Consider the following 25,022-nt stretch of genomic DNA (forward strand, 5'->3'; position numbering starts at 1 on the left):
CAGGAAATCAATTCTCGCCCTTAATTCTATCAGAGTATGAGTTGTCTGCCTAGAAAGCAATACATCAGCTGTAAATTTATGGCTCAATATGGATACCAGCCCACAGCTAAAAATTTGCAGATCTATATAACCAAGCACATTAAACAGTCCTCCTGGGTAACGTATAACCAGAAGTAACTCTCATAATTCAGCACACACTATGGGAAGAGCTATTACAACCACGTCTGTTCACCTTTTTTGGTCCAATCCATTTTCAAAAGAAGCTGTGCATATTGTCACCATAATGAATGAAATCACAAGACGACTCATAAATTTTAAATGTCCTAAGAGGTTTCTTCACCTTCATGTGAAATCTGAGTAGTCTATGCTTAAACTGGTGTGGGGGTTTTTTTAATTAAATTATGCATTTTGATGAATGCGCCCTTTTATTGGCTACATCAGCATTCTGTAAAATGCCTGAAAGTGAAAACATTCAGCAATATTATAGCTGTGTTTTCTTAGATTAGTCCTGTTTTACTGTATAATCCCTTCAAACTGCACCAGTTTTCATTACAGTAGAAGCTCTTCCCATATATCTTCCATCATGCCTTAGAGATTCTATTATTTATTTTAGTATGAAGAACACTATAAAAAAAATATTTTTTAAAATGTACCATGAAATTCCTTAAGGAAGGGGGTTTTATATCATTCTAAGAAAATAATCTCCAAATTCTAGTAATAGAGAAAGAGCAGCACTTCATTGTAAATACAGGATAAGAATACCACATGTCTTCTGTTCTGTCAAATGTAGTAACACAGAATATATTTTATTCTTTGTAAAGCAAATGTTCCCTAGAATGATCCTTTTATAGAAGGAAGCTTTGCTGGGTTATTTTTATAACTGAACTAGAAAGCAACCAAGTGAGTACGTCAGTGTTGGTCAGAGTTTGGTATATTTAGTAAAACAAAATCTTTGTTCCTATTTTACAGCAGCCTTCAATATTGTCATGACATTCTTTCATCAGTAAAAGGAAAATATTTGAGAGGCTGTGAATTCCTAAAGTTAAACCAGTAACTGTAAAAAAGGAATCCATTGTGCAATGAAAAGTACAAAACCAGATTTACTTAAGTTTAAAGACTACCATTTTCTTCAATACACCTTGCTCCTCTCCCTGAACCATTACTGTTTCCACTAATTTTAACACACAGGAGAAAGGTATCACAGCAGCATTTTGTAAACAACAAATAAAAGTACTACATACATTATGATCGTAAGTATGAGATACAAAAAAAGAGCAGCACAGGTGTGGAGTTCTTTGAGGTTTTTGTTCTGGCATTTGGGAAAAAGTATTTTTTCTAGGATTCATAATAAACTTTGAAGTTCGAGAGCAGAATTTGAAACCATCATAAAAAAACCTACATAAAACCAATACATCTGGCTACAGGCACATTTCTCACTATATATAATACAGCAGTGAAGTCTAATTTTGAAAGTACATGAACCTTTCTCCTGCTTTCTTATTTTGCATAGATTTCACAATGATAGTCTTCACAGATGCAAGTTGGGAGTATAAAAAATGGCAGAAGTAACTAAAAATCAAATAAATATACCTCATCCTAAGAGCACCATGGCTAAATAATCATGGACATGAAGAAAAATTATCATGGCATTCATTTCCTCTTCTAGAACTACTTCTTCAAATACATCTTGACATCACTAAGATACAAATTTAATACTAGATACAAATCACGTAGCTTGGAGCTAACGATAATGGAAGACACAATGTTTATGTCAGAACTTAATGTCTGGTCTATGGATACCTTCCTACAGTATATAAAGTACAGAAACTAGAGATCATCTTTGAGTATTTCTCATTTTGCTACAATATTTAAGCAAAGGAAGGTGAAGTCTGAGCAAGAAATACACACTCTTCACATAACTGGCAACTTCTTATGCTTGAGAAAAGTGAATCTGGAGAGATTCTTCAATTCTAACCAATGCTCTGAAGACTGTGCTCAGACTCCCATACATCTCAACCTGGATTCTACATGAAGAGCTAATGAGATATGCAACACTGGCACAATTTTAAGCTAAATCTGATATCCAAATTTGAAACCTAATACTCAGATGCATGGATTTGTGGTATTCCCTGGATGAAGAACAAAAAATACCTGATAATTTTTGTAGTTTGTTGCCACAGGAAGTTGTAGAGAGACGTAATATTTAGCAGTTTATGGATCAGCTGTCCCTGAATTTGTTTAGTTTTAAAAAGATGCTGGACAGATTCAAGGACTATATTAATGGAAAGAAGCATATCCAATGGCTGTCAATGCTGAGGAACTACAAGGGGAATTGACCACAGATAGGGAAACCACATGACACTTGCCACCTTCTTTTGCCAGTTTTAGAAAAAGATGCTGGAGTAAATGTTTTCTTTGTCAGAGATTTCCAATAAGTAGCCTTAGATTTCGTTAGACTTGTAACCTCCACATCCCAATTTCTGACTGTCCATCTTATTTTGGCAATTGCTGTGCCAGAAACTTAATTTATAAATCTGTGGTTTAAAAGATCTCCCACCTACCCTTCTACCAGAGCCCTCACCGAAGGACTTCATTTCAAGATTTACTTTGGCTCGCAATAAATTGCGGCTAGGACAGCTTTCATGTATTTCTTCCTAGTTGAAGGTACTGAGCCTTTTAAACCTTCCACGCTTAACAAGAATCAAGACTATTTTGTGTTTTAGAAGTGTTAAGGATTTTGACTTCAATTTTATAATCTCATTCTAGTGCAGAATAAAATGAAACACAAACTGTTTTCTACATGATGAATGCTATTTCTTGGTAATGTTGTTTTTTCAAGTAAAATCTCTGTCGGGTACTTTTAAGATGCATACAACACAATGTCCTTACAACCATTTACCATATTTAATGGAACACAAGCCCTTATGTAACACTGATGTCTCCATAAATTCATATCAGTAATTTCACGAAGTTTTTTCAACTTCCTTGCATCAACTGGCATTCAACTTATCACTCCTTATGCTCACTTCACAGGTGTATACTGCACTTTCCAACAGCCTACCCTATTTAAACGTCCAAAAGCTTTAGCTTAAAAATCTCAGAGATGATTATTGCCTGTTATTTCCAGTAAAGCTTATCAAATATGAAAGAGTTACAATACAGTACCTAGTAGATTTACAACCAGGTTGGTTATTAATGGGCACAGGTAGCCTGAGAAAGGAAAGGAACAGGAAGAAACCAGGAAAGAAGAAGAAATTAAAAGGCATTATCTGCTCTGACAGATTCAGAGATAATTGATTACCTCACTCACTTCTGAAACTGTTCCATACACCATGTTAAATGTAGCTATCAATAAAGGAACTAAGGGTCGGAAGTTCCCATTATAGTCAATACTATCAATGGAGCCTGGATTTTGACGTCCCACTTCTAATGTGTCTATTTGAGTAGAGCTAAATCTCTCTCTGTCATATGAATACACCCAGTGTTACTGCAGTATACTATTAGTGAAAGTTTGGGATTGTACAGTGGCTGAAGCCCCTGTACAAAACACTGTACACGGTTTCAAAGTGCAAGAGCCTAAACAATAAGTATTTAGTTAAATATATATGTATTTAAATGAAAATACTCCTTTCAATTCATCACTTGTGTGAGAACTTCAGCATTCTCTTTTAAACCCTTGTCATAAAATACTGCTTGAAAATCCTCTTAGATCAATGTGGTGAGAATCTAATTAAATCAAGTTACTGAACTGTATCCATAAACAGTGGTTTTAATTCTGTCAACTTAGTAACACTAATGCCATCCATAAATTTTGTCATGTTTACAAAGAAACCATGAAAAAGTCACAGTTTCAGTACATAATAAGTTATGCTCTCTTGTGTGCCTTTAACGGGCTCTGTTAGGATAACAGCAGCCAGCCAATTTAAAATTTTCAGGCTTGATTTTGTCGGCATCTGTGATCCAAGGGGTCATTCATTAAATTATGACCTTTTTTCCTCTGTGTGGTTTAACAGACAGAGAGGAAGGAAAGGAAAAAAGAAAATATTGATGTAAATACAAGAACAGTAAGGAAGACCCCCGATATTATTTAATTGCCTGCAAGTATAACTCATTAACAGATGCTTTATCACAACAGGATGAAAATTTGACTATAACATTGAAGACCCTTGTTGGTCAGCTATTACAGTCTCACAAAAGGAGGCTCCAAGATATGTACAGTGAAGAGTAAGAGATGTCACCCTGAAATTTAAGATATAACGTGGAAAATATTTTTTCTGAGTATAAGTAAATTGTATGTAAATAATCCTTAAAATTGTATGGTGAAACAAATTCAAATAATTTCATTACTATTTGGTCACCTAGTTTAGGGACAGCAGTGGAAAATTCATATAGAAATATGTTTTTAATCTAAATTAAAATCCGTGGCATTTATTTGGCCCATCATTTAAAACAAAATGTCTAAGGATAATCGATAAAAACTCACTTCTGGAATTGCTCATTTTTCTCCATTGACTAGAGAGAAATTCTGGTGTGTAGGCTTGATTTATGATATCCAACTATTAAAACAATAGAGATAATTGGAGTAAGTTTAACGCAGAAACTCCCCTTGAGGCAACAAAGAAATCTATGTGGAGTTTCTCGAACAATGATGCCCTTGTCCAAAATCAGCATCCTTAGGCATGGCAAAATATAAATAAGAATAAAATAATAGCCTAGAGGCTTCATCCTTAAGGCTTCATTAGAGACTCTTCAAATGAAAAAAAAACAAGTCAAAAGATGCTATGAAGAGAGGAAATAGATTTGCTTGCTGGCCAGACTTTAACAGATGAACTAGTCTGTTGCAAGCACTGAAAAAGGAAAGTATTAATGTAACCTGTTTGTTTAAGGAAGTTTGCAATGGTAAAACAAAACAAAACAAAACCAAATCAGAAGTAAAATGAAGATGTCACAACTCCTTCTCTAGAATCTCTACTGAATATAGACTCCACCAAAATGCAGCTAGAATCAACAAAAACAGAACAATCTCACAAAGTGTCAATCATATGGCTTTTTTCTCCATCACAGGCCTGTTTTCAGCTTCCTTGTTTTCTCTCTGATGTTTCTGTATGTGTTTATTAGGACTGGTTGAAAGTGGCATGATTGACATCCCAAGATTTACACACTCCGATGGAGGGGGTGTTGAAAAGCAGTTCATTGTTCAGCAGCACACCATCTGTGGCTTGGGTAGGACCTTGGATACAGATGGAATGTAAGCACCAAAAACCATTAACTGGAGACAAACCTAAATATATGTTTCTTTAGCATCCCTCTATATAGATCTCATAATCACATTGGTTGCAGTGTTACAAATTCCCTTCAGCTTATTAGTATCCTCCTGAATATAACAATCCAAAGACAGCCAGAAAACAACTTTAGAAAGATATCTCATTTGCCTGTAAATACACAAGTCAGAATGATTTTTTTTTTTTTTTAAATGGGCCCTAAATTGAAAAAACCCTCATCTATATTTCCTGTTCATTACTAAGATGCTGAATAATCCCCATATCTGACTAGAAGCTTACCATTCACCCTCACCATGGGGAGGACCTTCAGCTGCTGCATGCACATTCTATATGACCTGATGAACAGGGATTTTGTTTTCAAATACAACACTGTGTCATTTTAGGATCTAAAAATTTTATATACAATATAGACCATAAACACATCTATAAATCAACACATTAGAAGAGTGTAAATACCATTTTTTAATCTTTGATTTTTTAATAAACTGTAAAATAAATACATTTAACATTTTTCCTTCTGCTATTTTTTAAGTCTTCCGATTTTCTGAACTGGTTTAAAATATGTATTGGATTTGGACGCCAAGGAGAAAAAGTTGAGAGTAATCTTTTGGGCTGTAGGCTGGAAGAGCAAGGTGAGGATAATAGTCTCTTTTCTCACAGGCAATATGAGCCTCATACGCTCTAAGGAATTACGACAACAGGGATTCCAAATCCTTTCACAGTCTGGGTTCTCAGCAGCACCAACCATTGCTTTTGTTCCAAGTCACCCAGGGAAAGGAGAAAATTACTGACTTTCATAAAGAGCATACACATTTAAGAACTTTTGCAACAGGTGTGAGTGATAAGCTGCAGTCATTCTACTACTGCATGCCAACTGTTTCAAAATATGACCCCTGTGTCCCTAATTAGTATTTCCCAAATGGATTATGTAATCTGAAATTTAGTCTACTAATATTACATACACATAATAAGCATTATTAAATTATTATGCAAGCCTCTTATTTGCCAGCATGTATATCATAGATACTTTTTTTTTTAATGATAATGTCACCAATTCACATCCGTTAATAATTTTGCTATTACAGTTCACAAATTTCTAGTGTGGCTAATTTTCTTCCTAAATTAAAGATCATTTTGAATATCAGCTATTCATACTAGTCTACATTTGTACACTTTTTGTACTTGGATCAAACTTCCATAGCAATCTCCAAAATCAGTTTATTCTTAGAAGACACATGGGAGACCTATCAGGAATATATGAACACGGGAATCATAAACCTGTTGTGTTCAAAGCGCATGTTTAAAAAAAGGGTTCTTCATGAGAGAACATTAAAAATTGTCTGACTTTTATATTCATGTAGATGAAACTCATGACAAAAGCAGTATTGACGTGTTTTATTTGTTCACTTTGTCAACTGCAAGTATGAGACAAAGAGAAAAATACTAGAATCTTTACTGAGCCCATTCCAGTATCAGTCATATTACTATTAATATATCATAAAGCAGGAGTATAACTAGTAGATTAGAGATATCAAAATGGATTATATCTAGCCTGAAGTAATGTTTTGTGCTAATAAGACCAAATGCTCTGTACATGTTGTCTGAATACCAGGGGCTGACACATGTTTGCTAGCCCTGCCGCTACCATCTAGACAATGTACTTGTTGCTGCGATGTAATACTTCATGAGCTTTAGCAAACAGTATACAGCTGCACACAGGAACTGAAACAAGCCACACAGTAGGGCTAAATGTAGTTGCTAGCAGAAATTTCTAGAACAGCCCAGGAGGGCTTTTACAAATCAGGACATGAACAGTCTCTTCAAATTTAAATTTCCCTTGGCGGTTAACTGCTGCTGCATTAGCAAATCTTGTGAACTGAAAAACACTGCTGAGTTGCCTTGCATATAGTTATACAGCTGAAATCCTAAACACAACTGTTAGAGTCTTTGCAAGCTCTAAGTATTTTCAAATGTGTCAATTCATTCACATATGGACTAGAGAGATATATTATGTTATACCTGTTCACTAACCACAGGTAAAAGCTGATTAAAACATACATAAAAACAAGCACACACAAAAAGACCCATTAAGTATTACAAAGGAGAAAAGTGAAAACTATTTACAATTAGACAGCTGGAAAAATGGTGGCAGATTTTAGAAAAGTGGGAGACAACAGCTCCTAAGCTGCAGATGACAGTCCTCTAGTTTTAAGGTAACACAACACAGAATCAACTATTACACTCTGTAAATACTTACATAAACCTTAACTCACTTCATGCATTCACAAACTCTGTAATCTTTTCAACATCAGAAATGGCCATGGGATTACAAATGAGAACTGACCACAAGAATAAAATTGAAAGGCCAGCTACTCAACTCTCTCTCAAAGATAACCACTGAGATAATGCCTCAAAAAAGACAGACAAAAAGGGAAATAAAGAGGAGGAAATATTCTATATGAACATGCTCAGCTGTTTCAAGTATCAAAACTAAGAAGCATCTAGATAAAGTTTCAGATATTAAGATGCACTTCTTTTCTGCTAAATTTGGGTTCAGACAGAGGCTCTTTGTTTTGCTAAATCACGTTTAACTTAATGTTAGCTAACACATTTTCACAACATTATAAATTTCTCCCAGTAAAGACTCATCCCAACATCGCACCTTCCCATCACTGCCAATTTTAAAACATATGGAATGAGGTGCCCTCTCTCTCAATTAAGCACTAGTACTGCAGTCCTGCTGATGCACAAAAAGCGCTGTCTGACCACAGGAACACATAAGGTTTCATGCAGTAAGGGTGACAACTGCTAAGTCAACTTATTTAAAAAAAATCTAACTAACATTCAGTATTACAGTCTGGATATCATGGGATAACGTAAAGGTCAAACATTATCTTAGAAGGTCACAACAGGCCCATCAAAGATTTTTGTTCTTACAACTTCCTGGCTTTGCAAGATATTTTAAATATGTTACAGTAAACACATGTCAACTAGACCAACAGCCCCCTTCAATTCTCAAAGGTGTGCATGCTGCTCCTATGAAGCAGTGGTTATATTGACCTAGAACAATCTATATTCTTCACAAGTTTTATAAAGAAATCACAGCTCACAGTGAGGAAAATGTAGTTAACAACCAAGTCAGCATTTCACGTTCTATGGAAGCTATTACTATTTTAATCAGAAATCTGAAACCATGTCATCATAAGCTGTTTAGAACAATGAAGCTAAGTCTCTAATTCTGTCTCATGGATTCAGCTAAGCTATTATCAATTAAGGATACGGAATATAATTTGTAATCAAGTTTTCCCCTTTAATGTTAAACAGATAAGCCTTTGAAATCAAGGAAAGTGCAAACTAATACAAATTTGCTGTAGAAAAAATACTATGTCAGTGTCCTATAAGACTAAGAAACACACTGTGCATGATCATGCATTTAAAAATCTTCCAACAGTATCGCTTTACTAAGGTCAAATTCGGTACCACTTTAAAAATAGACTGTTCTGAGGGCAAAGGGGACCTTATGCAGACGCAAACATCACAGCAGGCCTTCTGGGTGTACAGGATGCTATTATCTTTTGCTTGCTGACAATATACTTCCCTTTATATGGCAAGACCACACTTCTCTCATTACAGTTGCCCTAGTTCTCCAAACATCAAAGTTATTGTTCTGAGAACGTCACTAATTTGCCCCTTAAAGCAAACATACAAAACAACACATAACACAAGAAATATGCTCACTAGGTATCTCTTTTTTGCCTTAAGATATACACTATTAATTACCGATACTCTAAATGGCATTATGCTATGGATCGTGGTTTTAAGTGAACTATAATTTTAAGTTTTTACTTCTACCTTTTTCCCTAGTCCAAATTTCTGTTTATATACTACTTCTTTACATTTCACAAAGGTAGCCATAAAAGAAGATACCTACACTACCAGGGAAAATCTGAGCTAAGTGGCTAGAGAGTAGCAGGCTAGATTGTTCTGCTCCATATCGGCAGAGGACACAGGTCAAGTTCAAATCAATTTAAGTTCTATTTATGAAATAAATGAAAAAGATTCTTGTAGATTCTTCCTACATCAAGTCATTAAATTACAGCCATGACACTAAAATTTGTAGGCAACCCCTCTCTTTCCTTTCAGTTTTCTATCATATTAATTTCTTTGCTTTCATTTTAGGCATCTTTTATCCTTTATTCCTGACACATTTCTCTCCGATTTACAGTCAAAATGTTGATCCTGTCCCTTAAGAATGAATCCGGTCAGACTTAATTGAAAATTTAACAAGTGAGCAAACAATTACTTGTGTACTTTTCCAGGCTCCTCTTCTCACTTGGGAACTGCTCTCCACATACATTTGCAAAGCAGTTCCCTTTACTATAGTATGTTAAACATGACCCAATGTTCAGTCGTCTGCATGCAGACTGCCACCCACCCCACTGATTGTTTCACCATATGCATCTGCCCGAATCTACTCATTGTTTCTCCTTTAGAGAATTTACAATCTAGTTATAAAACCCAATGCAATCTCACCATTCTCTGTATGTTCAGCTATTAACACAACAGGCTTCCAATGCATGACTGGGTCTTTTAGAAGCTGCTATAAGACAAATATCACAACCACAGCTACAGAATAAGAGGTTTTTAGAAACTCCACTTCCATGCTATAAAACAAATTAAAAACATCATAATGCATATTGTAAACAGTAACTGGTAATGTTGACTTCTAACTTTGAAAGGGTATAGCTATTATGTCTCATATCTTAAAATTTCCATTGCTGAAACTCCATTTGATGTAGACAAACAGAATAATTCAGGTTGGAAGGGACCTCTAGGAGTCATCTGCTTCAACTGCTGGCCAAAAGAGATGCAACGGCAAAGGTAGATCAGGGTGCTCAGGCTTTTGCTAGCCAAGTTTTAAATACCTCCAAGGATGGATGTTTCATAATCTCTTTGGCTAATGACTTAGCCGTTCTAATTCTGCTTTTTTTTTTTTTCCCCTTGTATCTGGTCAGAATGCTCCTTGCTGCAATTGTGACCGTTGTCTTTCGTCCTTTTCCTGTGCACCTCTGAGAAGAATTTGACTCCATTTCTCTGTAGCTAATCAACAGATAGACAGTTGACAACAGCCGTAAGGTCCCCTCTCAGCTGAACAAAAATATATGCATGTAGTTAAAGCTAAGTTTTGTTCAACTGCACTTTCCAGGAGCAGCTGATTGCACATAAAAAACTAATGTTACATTCATGAATACAGTGTAATATAATTTCCCTAGAAAATACAGCGATGATAAGGTTAATTATCATTTTAAACCTGATTAATTTGCTATTCCCTTGTTTTTGCCTTTGCTAACAGGATGAAAAAACAGAAAACAAGGCCAAGACTCTGCTTATTACATGCAAAAATATTCATGTCCACAATATACTCAGCACAGGTCAAGACCCATGGTTTTTCTTCCAACTTCACCAATTAGATTGGAAATAAATATTTTTGATGTGTAAGCAGAATTCATTTTGTCAGCGTATGTATAGTTCATTGAAAGATTCCTAGAAGTAACATTATGCAGTTAATATTTATGGTTGCTTATAATACAACTGACTAAACTGGCTTAGAGGAAGTTATTACTAAAAGATATGAAGTCAGCTGTGGCAGTATTTAAACTATAATTTGTCCAAGAACACACTGTATGAAATATCCCGTATAACAAAATATCACCTCAGTATTTCCCAGTTTGTACACAAAATAAAAGCAGCCTAATTGCACAAAAGGCTAAAATGTATTTAGGTATCTTTTTGCATACTCAAAAACTACAGAACCAATTTCATTTGTTTAATAGCTTATGTCCAGGACTTAAAAAAAAATAAAAATAAAAATTATCAAGCTTCATTGTTTAAGAAAAATTACTGCATTCTAGGTTTCAAGCATTGCTGAATCATATTACAACCTCCTACATACATTCCTCTGTTAAAGCTTTCATAGTATTGCAGGTAACAGAACTTAGCACTGGAATATGCAAGCCTTGATGTTAAGGAACTGGGTATCTTTGAAAGAGAATAGTTTCATATTGAGAAGAAAGGGTAAGCTGATCTCCAGAGCTGTTCTACAAAAAAGATTTTGCATTACTCCCTCTCTAAGTATAGAACAACTTCTTCATAATAGAAGTTGACACAGCATCTTTAGACCCAAAATGTGTACCATTCATGATTCAAGTAAAGCAGTACGAAAGGTAAGATCTTAATCCAGTGAGAAGTTTATCTTAAACTGAATCTAGTATTTCATCAATTCAGTACTCAGTATTTCATCAGTTCAGTGGAACCTAAGTTTAAGTACTTTGATACGTTATCTTCTTCAGGAATCATAATTGATGCATTGGCTTCCTCAAGTTCTTTACCTTCAAGGGAAGAAAATTACTTTACTTTCAACAAACTATCAGTTTACTTTCAGTTTAACAATCCTCTAAAGCTTCAAGCTATCCGTTCAGCAGATTGAGTACACATTCAAAAATTATGGTCCATCTACACTTACCATAATCAAATATTCACTGGATGTTTTCGTGCAAGGATAACCATATGAATACCCATGACTTTTTTTATCCTATACCATCACAGATGTTCACTCTGAATTTACTTAAGAAGGAAGTGTCTAATCTGAATACTCTATAGAGAATGAGCATTGGAATTCCCCATTAGTTGCTGAAACAATCATATTTCCTGCCACATCCAGCAATGAGATTGTGTAGACTGTTCCACTGACTTGTAAAACTTTTCCTAGCTCTAGGTTCCTACAAGCAATGCTAGTCATAAATAACCAGTAATTACTTCTCAGCAGTTGGAAATGTGCTGAGAAAAAATATATCAAATATTTCGCTACCAGAGTTGTCAAATTTTCTTGAGGTTAAAGAAAAAAAAAAAGGTTAGGAAAAATATACTGTTACCTTTCTGTACATACATCGCAGCAGACATTTATATCACCAGATTCTGCTGAAAGCAAAGCAAGTTCCTAGCATCTAAATTATAAATATTTCAAAAGGTAAAAGTGACATTTTTCTAAACCAAGGCAGGTTTCAAGTTCCTTTTGCTCAACATGACCTTCGCAGGGCAGTCAGCCATCACACTGTAAGGCAGAGAGTTACAGGATCAGAGACAGCTTTCCAGCCAATCCAATCATGGCTGTAATTTCTGCAGCATTTCGCTTAGACCCAGGATCTCCAACATACTATGACTGCCCATCATCAAGAACAGCAGAAAAACCTATTCTATGCTGTTCCCTTTTCTATTGAATAGAGGCAGGTAAAAGTTATTTCATTTGTTAGAATAGGGTTTTTTCCCCCTTCTCTTCTTCATATGCCTGATCACTAAAAAGTGAAGTGAAAATAATTGAATCAAATGAATAAAGAAATTAATTTTGTTTTGAGATTGAAAATTACTGTTAACAGTCCTCCTTCAGCAGAAGATAGGTCCTCCTTATGTATTAATTAGCTGCTAACACCTTATCTGATCATTTTACAATTTAAAGATCACAACAGAACCAGTTTTCTCCCATCTTTCTTGCCTTCCAAAGAATCAGACTTCATCATATTTGATGAAACTTCAAATGTAACTTGTTTTTATAATTCACATCCTAATCTGGCTGAGTTGCAACATAACCATAACTCGCAGTTATTCCAGTGTAAATACAGATGGTCCAAGAAACAAAACACTTAAAACAAGGAGTACAGATCTGTAGATGATCCTGTATAGAACAGCTTTAATCCTGATGCTATCGAATTGGTACTGAGGTTGGCAAGATCGTAATTTCCCTCCACTTTCACTAGACTGTCTTAGTGAAATTTTATGCTACTTATCTCAGCAGTAAATTCAACCAAATATCACAGACTGTGCATCTGATTTTAATTATTTTTGTCAAGTCCCTCAATGCTGCATTTTAAATGACAAGCAAAGACCATATGCAGCAAAAAAACCCAAAACCAAAACTGAGAGCAAAAGACACGGTAATAGTGATTTACAGTTTTTCCAAGTTGTACCCTTCAGCCACTCTAAGAGCAATACCTCAGATAAGAATTCATGGAATTATCTTATTAATAGTCATCAAGATCAAACTATTTTCTAACTAATAGGAATTCACATTTTAAACAGAATTTCTGACAACCACACTGATATCCATAAATTTATTCAAGGGATGCTAACTAGAAAAAAAAAACTGATTCAGATAATGGTCTCCTGTTATTAAATCTCAACATTTGGTTTTAGAGCCAAAATTACTGATCTTATAGCAAGGTTCCAGATCCACTTATCAAGTACCTAATGTAGATTTAATAATTTTACCTGACATACGTTGCTGTAATACAATGACAATTTCTTCTTTTTTAATTACCAATTGGCCGCATTCTGGTTTATGTTAGTTTAACATATGCAAGCTTAATGTTCACTTTTGTCCGATCAGCTTAACTCGGTAATCAATGAAGTTGTTTTTAGTAAACTTGCAATGTCGTATTCTAATGGATACTCTAATAAATATTCAACAAGCAACAATTTGTTTCTTAATTCAATAGCAAGGTACTTCATTCAATAGCAAGGCCAATAAAATCAAAATCAACCAGAACATGAAGTTCTCACTGGCACCACTTACAACAATACAGTAGTCTTCCCAATCAACTAACACCTCTTTCACAAATGACCCAGGCCATCTAACTGACTTCCACATCATTAATTTTTTAGAAAAGAAAATATATTTAATTCTCCAAATTGCAATTTGACCACTAAAGAATCTGTGAGCCATAACATCCATATATATTACTTTTTGGCCTAAATTCCAGCTAGACTCTCTCCAGCAATGATTCTTGCAATCAAATCTTGTAAACTTCCTACTCATATCCATAGACTTTAAATTAAATAACCGTAACTTTAACTACAACAACTTCTTTCCTCCACAACTTTTCAGTTTCCACAGTATTACAATAACTGCCTACTTAAACCCATCCTGAGCACTGCATAATAAAACCAGGGATCATGTACAGTATCTGAAAACTTTCTTTAGAAAATGGATTTTACTTACTTTATAAATACAAGATGCAAGTCTTTCTTTCACCAACAGTATTAACACACTCATATATAGTATGATATCTACTCTAAGAACAGATTGTAACACAGATAGTAAAAGTAGAACTACATATTTGATTTTTATCAGGAAAAGACATGAGGGTTTTTTTTCCCAGCTAAAAGAACACAATAGGAAAAGATTTTCTGAGGTCACTGAGGCACAGAAAGTAAAGTGATTATTTAGCTTCTATGTCAGCACAAGCTCCTTTGTGGTGTCCTACCTGCCAGAAGACAGATGACTTGGTACAGGGACCTGAGCACAAACAAAAATAGAATAGAAATTGGAAGACTTAAGAAGGTCAAGCAGAGGTATTCGTAAAAGGTTGTTCAGTATTTTAGTCAGAAACAAGCTTTCTTAAAAGTAATGCGAGAACCATTAAATATCCATTCATGTTACATCTATCAGAATTTAGTAGAAAGCCTTTTCATAATTACAACTACTGATTCAAATTCAAGGCAGTTCCTTCCATCAGTACCTTCTTACTGATTTTTATTTTACTAGGCTAGTCTTATTAATGAAATTCCAATTAGTGATGTTTTATGAATAGTATGTATTCACTTTGCACCATTTGAGAACTCTTTTGTTTCCATCAACTGAGCAGGACCACATTCCTTCAAAATTTGTATTACTCAGATTTGTGTGAATAGGCTGAAACTTGTTGAACCATCACATAAAATCATCACGGCAACTATCTTTTCCAATTCTCATTTCTGAACAGATGTCAGTGAGGGACACAGTTGCAGAGACAACCTCACACACAGTACTTTGATTCTTCCTCTAGAATGCTGATTTGCACTGGATTTTTCAGAGCTCAAAACACACATAACCTTACACAAAAATACGTAGCAGTTACCAAAAGTAAGGGAGTTTGCCGAAAGGCCTGAACATAATCTTACAGTCAGAGGAAGAAGTGACAGAAGCCACTTAACACCCTTCATCAGGAGAGGAGATAGGAAGTATGCTTTTTTTTTAAATGTCAAGGAATTTTCTATGTAAAAAGTTGTTTTTGTACTTAAAGCAATTATGCTTCTATATAAGAACTCACAAGAAGCTGACAAAATATACAATATTTATTTCCTTATTATTATAGCTGACCTTTAAAAACATGTTTTTAAATATACTGCCCATTTTCATTCAGCTATTATAGTTCAAAACTTTAGAAGGATATTACCATTCAGAATGTACAGAACAAACGGCATTGGTTCTCAATCTTTTTCCAGATTAGATTAGCACAGCTATTTTTATTTAACACATAAGCACACATTCTAAATTAGAAATGGAGGCACACTTGGCAACCTACCCAGCAAGTAGGTTCCTGCTCTCAGTCACACGTTGTAGAAGGTGTTCTCTCTATTACAGAAGTAACACAACCTCCGAAGGCTAAAATTAGTATCTGTGAATATTTGCAGCCTTGAAATTTCATCTTTCAAAACCTAACAACCCTATTTATACTGCAGTCATTGTTAACTCCTGTATTAAAAACCTATTAACCAAGTAAAGAACAAGACAATTTCCAAACTTCTATTTATCTAAAAAAAAATTTTAAATGTCTGAATTAATACTGTTGTGTCTTCATTTCAAAAGCTTACTTAAATTTTCTCATATCAATAAAATACCCATTCTACAAACACATGCTGATTTTGTAATCTTCTACATGCTGCAACAACCTTTTTCTACATTAAGACAGGAATTTTGGAATAAAAAGAGGGCACGATTTTACAATCGGGATATCAGGTTTTCAGTAGAGACAAGCAAAATGAATTCTAGAGCTATAAATCACTCTTTGGCAACATCTTTTTATAACAATGCCTGCACTTGTACACAGTAGAAACCAAATTACATATAGGTAAGTTGGCAAAAATGTCCATTAATACGCATTAGAAGAGCACCATTAGTACCAGGAAGTGCAGTTGCAGCATATATTCCCAAGGACCTGCATGAGCTGTACAGCCCACACTGTGATGAATACTGGTACAGCTACAATGCTGTTGGCACTCAAACTTTACAGAGTAAAACCAGCTGGGAGAAGCCTACTCATAACTCATTCTGCAATATCTGATAAAGTTCTACATAACTGTTGGGATCTACCTCAGCAGAGCTCTTACAAAACAAAATGCCTGTTTCACCACAAAAGTTACTGAAAGATCGAGGTCCGCCTGGCAACAATATGCATTCATTTATGTTTTAAAGATGACCTCATGTGCCACATGACTATGTTCTCTCTTCGAAGATAAATAAATGCATTTCCAAAACAAAGAAAATAACACACTTTTTTTTGCATCTGTTTAAGAGATGCAAAGGTAGTATTCTGGAACATGTAATAATGGAAATGATTTAATTTATTGAAAAAATGTTCCCGTTTTGATTTTTAATTTATTAAGTCCCAGTAATACAGCAGTATCTAATTTAAGCACTCAAGCAAGTGATCAAATTAAGGATGATATTAATTTCCATTAGTTCTTAATCAACTTAAAATTGTGAGTTCAAAAGTTATAACATGTAACATTGAGCTCACTTAATTCTGGTATCTATAAGGATGAGTTCAAGCTAAAAGGAAAAATGTTAACTTAAAACATCTTCTAAAAAGCTGAAGTAAGATTTAACTATTTGTAAAACACTAAACTGCAGGTAAACAAATCATTCTTTGCTACCAACTTATTCTCTCCATTGGTTTTATCTGACTAATTTTATACTTTTAAGGACTAATGTCATTCTAAATATTATGTCTAAAACCAGGTATGTGCACATGTGTACATACAGAGTGGCTAATTTCACAGCTGTGGTTGTGATGCATAGTTACATCTACATCAGATGCAGAGACAGGGATGACAGGGACACATGACACGTGTTTCCATAAACATGCAGTCTTCATTTAATACCTTAACCAGGCATAAACACCACCAAGTGCTTGGGACAGGGTGCTCATTTGTAATCAAAGTCAGCAAATAACAAAAATATATATGTTCATCAAGAACTAGACTGGACGAGAGAGGAAAAACTTTTGGATATGCAAGCAGTATCACAAGCATAATCACAGGCTGATTGATCCTCTCTTGGGGCGTCCAGGGCCACCAAGACTAACTCATCTCTTTGCTCCAAGGTTTGACTGTTGGCCATCTACTTACATTGGACTTTGCCAGCTGGGATCTCAACAATACCTTTTAAGAGTTGTGATAGAAACAGCACCCATCCAGAACGACACAGTATTTCTGATGGTATGAAGAAAGCAAAGAGCTTGGATGGCCCTGGTCAAGCTGCCATGAAGGAATATTTGACCTCAGCTCTTGTTCTGCAAAAGACCACCCTCCCACAACTTCATGGCTATCTTCTACTATGACTTGGCAAAGAGGAGACAGTGGATAAATGTTAAGCAGCCAAGAAGGATATGAAAGAAGGTTTACCTATCCATCTGCTTATCTCGGTCACTGTCCTGGTTTCGGCTGGGACAGAGTTAACTCTCTTAGTAGCTGGTACAGTGCTGTGTTTTGGATTTATTGTGAGAATGATGTTGATAACACCCTGAGGTTTTAGTTGTTGCTAAGTAGCGCTTATCTTAAGCCAAGGACTTTCCAGTTTCCCATGCTCTGCCAGCAAGCAGGTGTGCAAGAAGCTGGGAGGGAGCAGAGCCGGGGCAGCTGACCTGAACTAGCCAAAGGGGTATTCCATACCATGGAACGTCATGTCCAGTATATAAACAGGGGAGAGTTGGCCAGGAGGCACGGATCACGGCTCTGGCATCGGTCAGCAGGTGGTGAGCAACTGCATTGTGCATCACTGTTCCCCCCCCTTCCTTTTTTTGTTATATTCCTTTTCATTACTATTATTATTATTATATTTCATTATTACTATTGTTAGTATTATATTTTACTTTAGTTATTAAATTGTTCTTATCTCAACCCACGAGTTTTACTTTTTTTTTTCCTTTCCTCCTCCTCACCCCACTGGAAGGGGGGAAGGGGAAGCGGCTGCGTGGTGCTTAGTTGCTGACGGGGGTTAAACCATGACAGTCACACCAACACTTTCTCATCTGAATTTCTGACAGGAACAGAAAAAGCAGCAGCTGATGGGAGACTGGCCTTCCCTGTTCATGCCTTGCCTAAATCAGCCAAATCCTCTGAGGACTACCAAGTAAAATTCATGCATATACATAGGATATCTATTCACTAGTGAGTTATGGAAATCATAGGTAAACAATCGGAATGAAAAGGATAAAAATATTAACCCATTTACACAATAAAAGTGTCATGTACCAAAAATTAAGTCTCAAACAACTCACATGGGTACAAAATCACATCCAAATACTACATCCTGCAAGTCTTTACAACACAACTAAGAACTTTACATTACAATAAGCTAGTAGGCCAAAGCTGCTTCTAACAAACCCATACTATGAAGTACTTAATGTAAAAGTTGTTACTGATATATAAAATGTCCTTCAATATTTTCATATCAAAACTATTCAACAGATTATTTTTATATTGTTTAACTTCCATTGTATTGTTCTTAAAGTGCTTTTTGAGTTCTCTAGTCTGATTACTCAGTGTACTTCCCCAAAGATTAAGAAAAACCTCAGTACAGTGCATAAATACAATGTGACTTCTTCCATGTGAGTGTACATAAGCTCCACCAATAATAAGCAAAATTTCCAAAACATACCAAAAACCCACAGCATCTAAAATATTAGTTGCCCAAACACACAGCAAAGTAAAAGCAATCAATGCAGATAGCTCCGATGGTACCACAAACCTTCAAGAAGTATAATAAGAATGAAACTATTCATTCTGTTTTCTGATCAGACAACATGCTCATCTTCTGTTCAGTCTATTAATTACTAATCAGTTACACTCACTGTTTTAAACAATCACCAGAGCATGACTGGGGCAGAGGGACACACACACAGGCAGAATCAAATTTTACAAGCAGTCACTAAGTGACCTGAAATTGGGAGTCCTTTTGCAATATTAAGCATTGAAAACATGAATACATTCTTATTTGTAGCTAGACCATTTACAGCAAGTCTTACATGCCGGACAGTAAGACAGACCATAAAGTAAATTTTAAATTTCTAACAAAAGACGACTGCATGAGAGAGTTTGCTTTAAGAGCTGGTAGTGAAAGTTGTCATACAAATTACCACTACAGCGAAGAGGTAGGCAAAAAAAATGGGACAATTAGAAGAGATATATGACAAAAAGGAAGCCAGATAATATAGCTTCCAAAGACAGTTCTGTTACAATCTACATATTGTGCATTTCACTTACAAAACTAAAACCTTAAGCTTAAACTATCCAAGCATGTAGTATGAGTATGTATTACATCATTGTGTCAGTTATGCACACTTTGACATTCCATTTCTATATTACATTAAGGCTGAAATGGAGTTTCTGTCCTCTGTTAGTCTTGAATATTTTCAACAGCAAAACACTGCCACCTTTTGACTTGATACATAGACCTCCCCATTATAACTGGAAAACTTTTTTTTTTTTTGCTACGTTTGTCCTTTATGGAGACAGTTGAATTCTTGTGATCTTATTTAAAATTTATTCAGTAGCCTGATTTCTCCAGGGGAAAAAAAAAAAAGTTAGTATTAATTGCTAAAGAAAACACTATTTTTCACACAAATAGGAATGCATAGCCAAACAACTTAAAAAGTATACTCCATTAAGCCACATAATGTTTTATCTATTTTCTCTCTATCTCACAACTCTTTCTTCTTGGCATTTTTGGTACACATATATACTGTATCCCATAATATCTTACACTGCATTCCTTTCAAGTAAAAACTTGGTAATGCATCCTTTGAACATCTGAGTTTTGAAAACTGATTATAGGAATAACAGTAATGCATTATTAAAAATTTTATGTTCCTTGTTCATATATACTTACAGTATTCTAGATTAAATATTAAATACTGATGGCTCAACATTTATATAAGCATGTATTGAAATGTAGGCAAAATTACTTACACCAGTGACACAATGTCCCCACGTTGTACATCATAATTTCGAATGCTCCAGTGGTTTAAGAGCACTACATCAGATGCTTGTCTTCCCCCAGGATTCAAAGACGGCTGAGAGAGGGGGAAAAAACCCAGCTTTAGATCTAAATTTCCTCTATGAATCTTCCACCTAACTCTCATTCCATCAACACGTGAAATCCATTAAAATCAGTAAAAATGTACCGACTTACTATAAGAGGACCAAGAACCTGTCGTATTCTGGGAAATACATTTCTTTATTAAATGCCATGTTAAATGTCATTAATTTATGACAAACTGTAGTTCACATCTTTCAATGCACTACTGCATGCAAATTAAATTACACAGGATACATACTTATGACAAGCCTGATGAAAAGAAGTCATTGCCTTTACTGCATATCATTTAATATTAAAAACAAAGGAGAACCAAGAACACAAATTCCCAGAAAAAGCAAACTTTCTGCAGGCATCTTACTGCTTATACAACCATAATGCACTAAAAATGAACTACATACTTGTAACAATACTGATCTCAGCACCCTTTGCAAAGGGAAAAAACAAACCCCACACCTACAGCAAATACTGACACTGCCAGTAAATGTGGGCCTTCCATAACAGGATACAAAGAAGCATGAACTCTTACAGAACCATACAGTGAAATGAGACTGTTCAGTAACCTCAACGTTAAAATAACCAAGTAATTAATTAGTACAGAGTATTAGTAGGTACACAGAACCGTACATAATTATTTTGTGTGATGTGGTACAAAACCAGGGTACCTGGTCAATGCTGGCTCTGAGTTAACCCATCAGAAACGGCAGAGGAAGGAAGTAGCCCATCACAGTACTGTCTTCATTGATTTTTGCAGGGGTTATTTCAATACAAATACTCCTTTTACTAGACAGAAAGTATTTAAGAGTAATCCAGGCTAAAGTCTTCTGATAGCTTATTTCTCAATAAGCTTTTTCAGACTCTTCGAATACAGTTACGGTATCTCCAAGTTGGCCAGCAGATGACCTCTAATTTAGACTCTAAAGTTAGGTGACATATGTAATAAAGCAGAGTATTGAGACCAGGCAGCCCCTCATTTATCGGCATGACAACTGCAATATTCACTAAAATTTGATTTATTTTTTTTTTTGTAGAAGAGGTTTTCAGTGTTCACCTTACAATACAACTTGGCCCTCCACATGTACCACCAGACTTTCACTGCTGAGATTCCCCTCCCCAGACTGATTGTACCTTTGATGAGCAAACCAGTCGGGGTATAGGACTGAAATTAACTGTTCTCAACACAAGTAATTACACAGTGTTAAATTTCATTGTATTTTTATTCAGTAAAACTATGCTCCCAAACCAGGATGGATACTTAGTATTTATTTTTAACTTCAAAAGCGATTTAAAAGTGCTGGTTTCTCTTTACTACAGTTTCCTCACTCATCTTTTCTTTGCTAATCAGATCGGTTGATAAAGGCCTATTTCAAATGGGACTTGTGAAAAACTAGCTTGTCAGTGCGCAAGTAGTAGTAATGTGCTGGCGTCCTGAGTAGGTGTAATTCACATAAACAGTAAGGAATATGATAGGTCAAAAGAATAAATATGTTGGGGTGGGGGGAGGGAAATGACACAATATGTTTAGTTGAACAGCAAATGAAGCTAGTTATATTTTGAGCTGTGGACTATAGGGCAAATTTCTAGTCAAGTAAGTCTGCAGATCAAAGCAGATCACCTTAACATCCACAGAGATATGGTCCAAGTCTAAGCTATTAACACTCATTGCTATTTTATCTACTAGAGTATATGCATTGCAAGAGCCAGACAAATGAAAACCACAAGCTAATTAGCAGATATTTGATTATTATTTTTTTAATCAGGATTTTTCAGAATGATTTTCCACCTTCATAGCATCTTCCACCAAAGGGTAGTATCTTTACATACAAATTATTTACGTACAAATTCACAAACAATTCACAGTCATACTCATTTGACCAAATGCAGGCACATTTGTTAGCTCTTGCCAGAAGCTAACAACAATACTAAATATAAGGCAAATAGGCCGATCTTACAAAGCAGAAATCATACATATGTATATTCTCACAAAGTAAACTGCTTGGTACTCAAAAGTATCTACCTTAAAGGGCTGAAAGAGAAGGTCAAAACAAATGGAAATTTTAAACTCTTTGCTCCAAAAGATAACGTATTTCACAGCTGATACTTAGAAAAGATTTACATGAATGTTCACAAACTTTTCCTCTCAACTGAATCTATATCAACTTCATCTTACAGAGAAATACACCAGGTAGTTACAGTAATCCCCTAGTTGCATTATGCTAGTTGACTCCTACTGTTTTCTGTATTTAAACAAAGGAAATGCTTTAGAGTTTAAATACCTTTAGATATTGCACAATCTTTTTAACTTAAAGCACCCCAAATGTAATACCATATTTCTTGCTATTTTTAACGATACATTGCTCATGTGGTTTTGACATACAGAGTGGATATCCAACTCATTACACATTAGAATTATGTTTGAGAGAAATATGACAATGTAGAATATTTTTTTTCTTTCCCACAAAACAACCTGACATATTCAAAATGCACAGACAAAAATGCTATTTTGGTGGAATAAATGTAAGGAAAACTAGAAGGAGACAACTTTCATTTTACATCAAGAATTACAAAAAAAATCACTAAATACTTCAGCAAGTCTTTCTCTAATGTAAATAACATAAATTGTGATTCCACAACAAAAAGTACAGAAAGAATTTAATGCAGTGTGTTCAGAGACAACTTATTCCCCATGACATTTTTACTAGCAGTAAGGTCTCAGGTCTAGCAAAACAAAAATACAGCTTCTGAAAACATAGTCAACAAATAGGCTCACAAGGGCTCTTTATTTTTATAAGAAACAAAATAATACAGGGGCTTCTTCCTTTCTCTAGCTTGAAGCATTACAACTTGTTTGCCCAAGTTCTTTGTATAATAGCCTGCTACAAATGAGACACAGAGGTCTTAATTTAGAACTGTGGTGCAGAAGTCACAAAACATTCACTCTTTCCAATTACTAACTAATCTAATGCTAAAAGCATGCAAATTGAGATCCCCAGCCATATGATGAAGCCTCACAGGACATGAAGTTCCATAAGTAGGAGTGTAAAAGCATGCCCTTTTACTATAAATAATGATTAACTTGATAGTTGTTATGCTGCTAGTGAATACCAGAAGGTCACAACTTATTTGCTTATAGCTTGGGGAACAGAAAGAATATTCACATGAGCTCACAGGCTTAGGTACAGTAATCCTAATAATAAAGTTAGGAGAAACTGCCACAGAATAATTATACCTGCTATTATGCATAATGGAATAGAACATTCAATAACGTTTGCTGCTGAAACAAGTGTGATTTGTCAGAGATCGCTGGGCAGGCTACTTGCTATAATCCTTGGTATTGAACTGTTTGGAATAAAACTTGCATATAAAGTTGCACATACGCTGTCATCTTCCATCTCACTTGAAAACAGTCCATTTGATTTAATGAATTTACAAATTTATATATCCATGGGGGGTTCCCTTTTCCACATCATTATGTATGAAGAGTTCGTAATACCAGACAAGCAATGAAACTCAACAGAAAAAAACCATAAATGGATATCAAGATGTCCATATGATAACGAAGATTTTAAAGTAGACATCCAGCATTACAAGAGGAGTCACAAAAAATCCACAACAGCCAATTAAGAAATCATATTACCAGTTATTTGTGTCACTTACAGTCAATGTTGTAAACAGATTACAACTCACCTGAAACCCACTATTAACAAAATGCTAGATGAGCACATCAATCTGTAAAATCCTAAGCAACAAAACGACCTCATGTGAGGATTAAAAAAACCAGTAATTTTGGAAAGAAAAAAGAAGGTAATGGAACAATTAAAAAATGTTAAAATTATAAACTGCAATAGTTCACTGTTATTCCCTATAGGTTAGAGTTAATACTCATATACACTGAAGTCAGCAGAGGTGAAAGAATTATGACAGGTGGCTGAAAACACTGTAGAAACACAAAATCAGCTTGAGACAATGAAATGCATGAAGTCTGTCTTAATTGATTGGGAATAAATCAGAAAATTTGTATTTTCATTAGAACCTTTATTCAGCGTGCTTGCCAGGGTGTCAAAAAGTATTACCATCATCAGTAACTATGAAGCAGCAGTAAGGCTGGTCCAAAACAAAAACAGAAGCGAGGGGGGAGAGAGAGTGCGCAACAGAGAACGAGAGTAGGAAAGCGAGCATGACACAGAGAGATTTATTCCTTACTTCTTGTCAAAACTTTTAATTTCAGGCTCAGCAGGAGCCACAATGATGAGTACACAAAGCCAGCTAGACATTTTAGAGGTCTATTACAAACAGATTCTTCATGATATCTTCAAGTTGAGGCAATAAGATATCGTTGGAAGCATGCGATTGAAGGATATATGACTACTTGCTGACTGAACTTCACTCTCCCTCATACCCATAGCTTTCAGATACATTCAACATAGATCACTCTTCAGAGAACACAGTAAATGGACAGAATTGCAACACAATGACCGGTACTCCTTCAAGCTACTCTGCAAGAGAGGAATATATTCCTTATAATTATGTCCCTGTCAGACTTAGTTAGG

The 25,022-nt window shown here is 35.2% G+C and overlaps 1 protein-coding gene across 1 annotated transcript in view; it reads right to left on the minus strand.

Moving 5' to 3' along the window:
• Positions 1-25,022, minus strand: part of IMMP2L (inner mitochondrial membrane peptidase subunit 2) — a 475,319-nt gene that overhangs the window by 444,594 nt on the left and 5,703 nt on the right. The window contains exon 3 of the mRNA XM_050914864.1: positions 20,346-20,449. Within this exon, the coding sequence (XP_050770821.1) occupies positions 20,346-20,449 (104 nt within the window). The remainder of the gene's footprint in view (positions 1-20,345; positions 20,450-25,022) is intronic.

Source organism: Gymnogyps californianus, chromosome 1, assembly GCF_018139145.2.
Source record: "Gymnogyps californianus isolate 813 chromosome 1, ASM1813914v2, whole genome shotgun sequence".
Taxonomy (NCBI): Eukaryota; Metazoa; Chordata; class Aves; order Accipitriformes; family Cathartidae; genus Gymnogyps; species Gymnogyps californianus.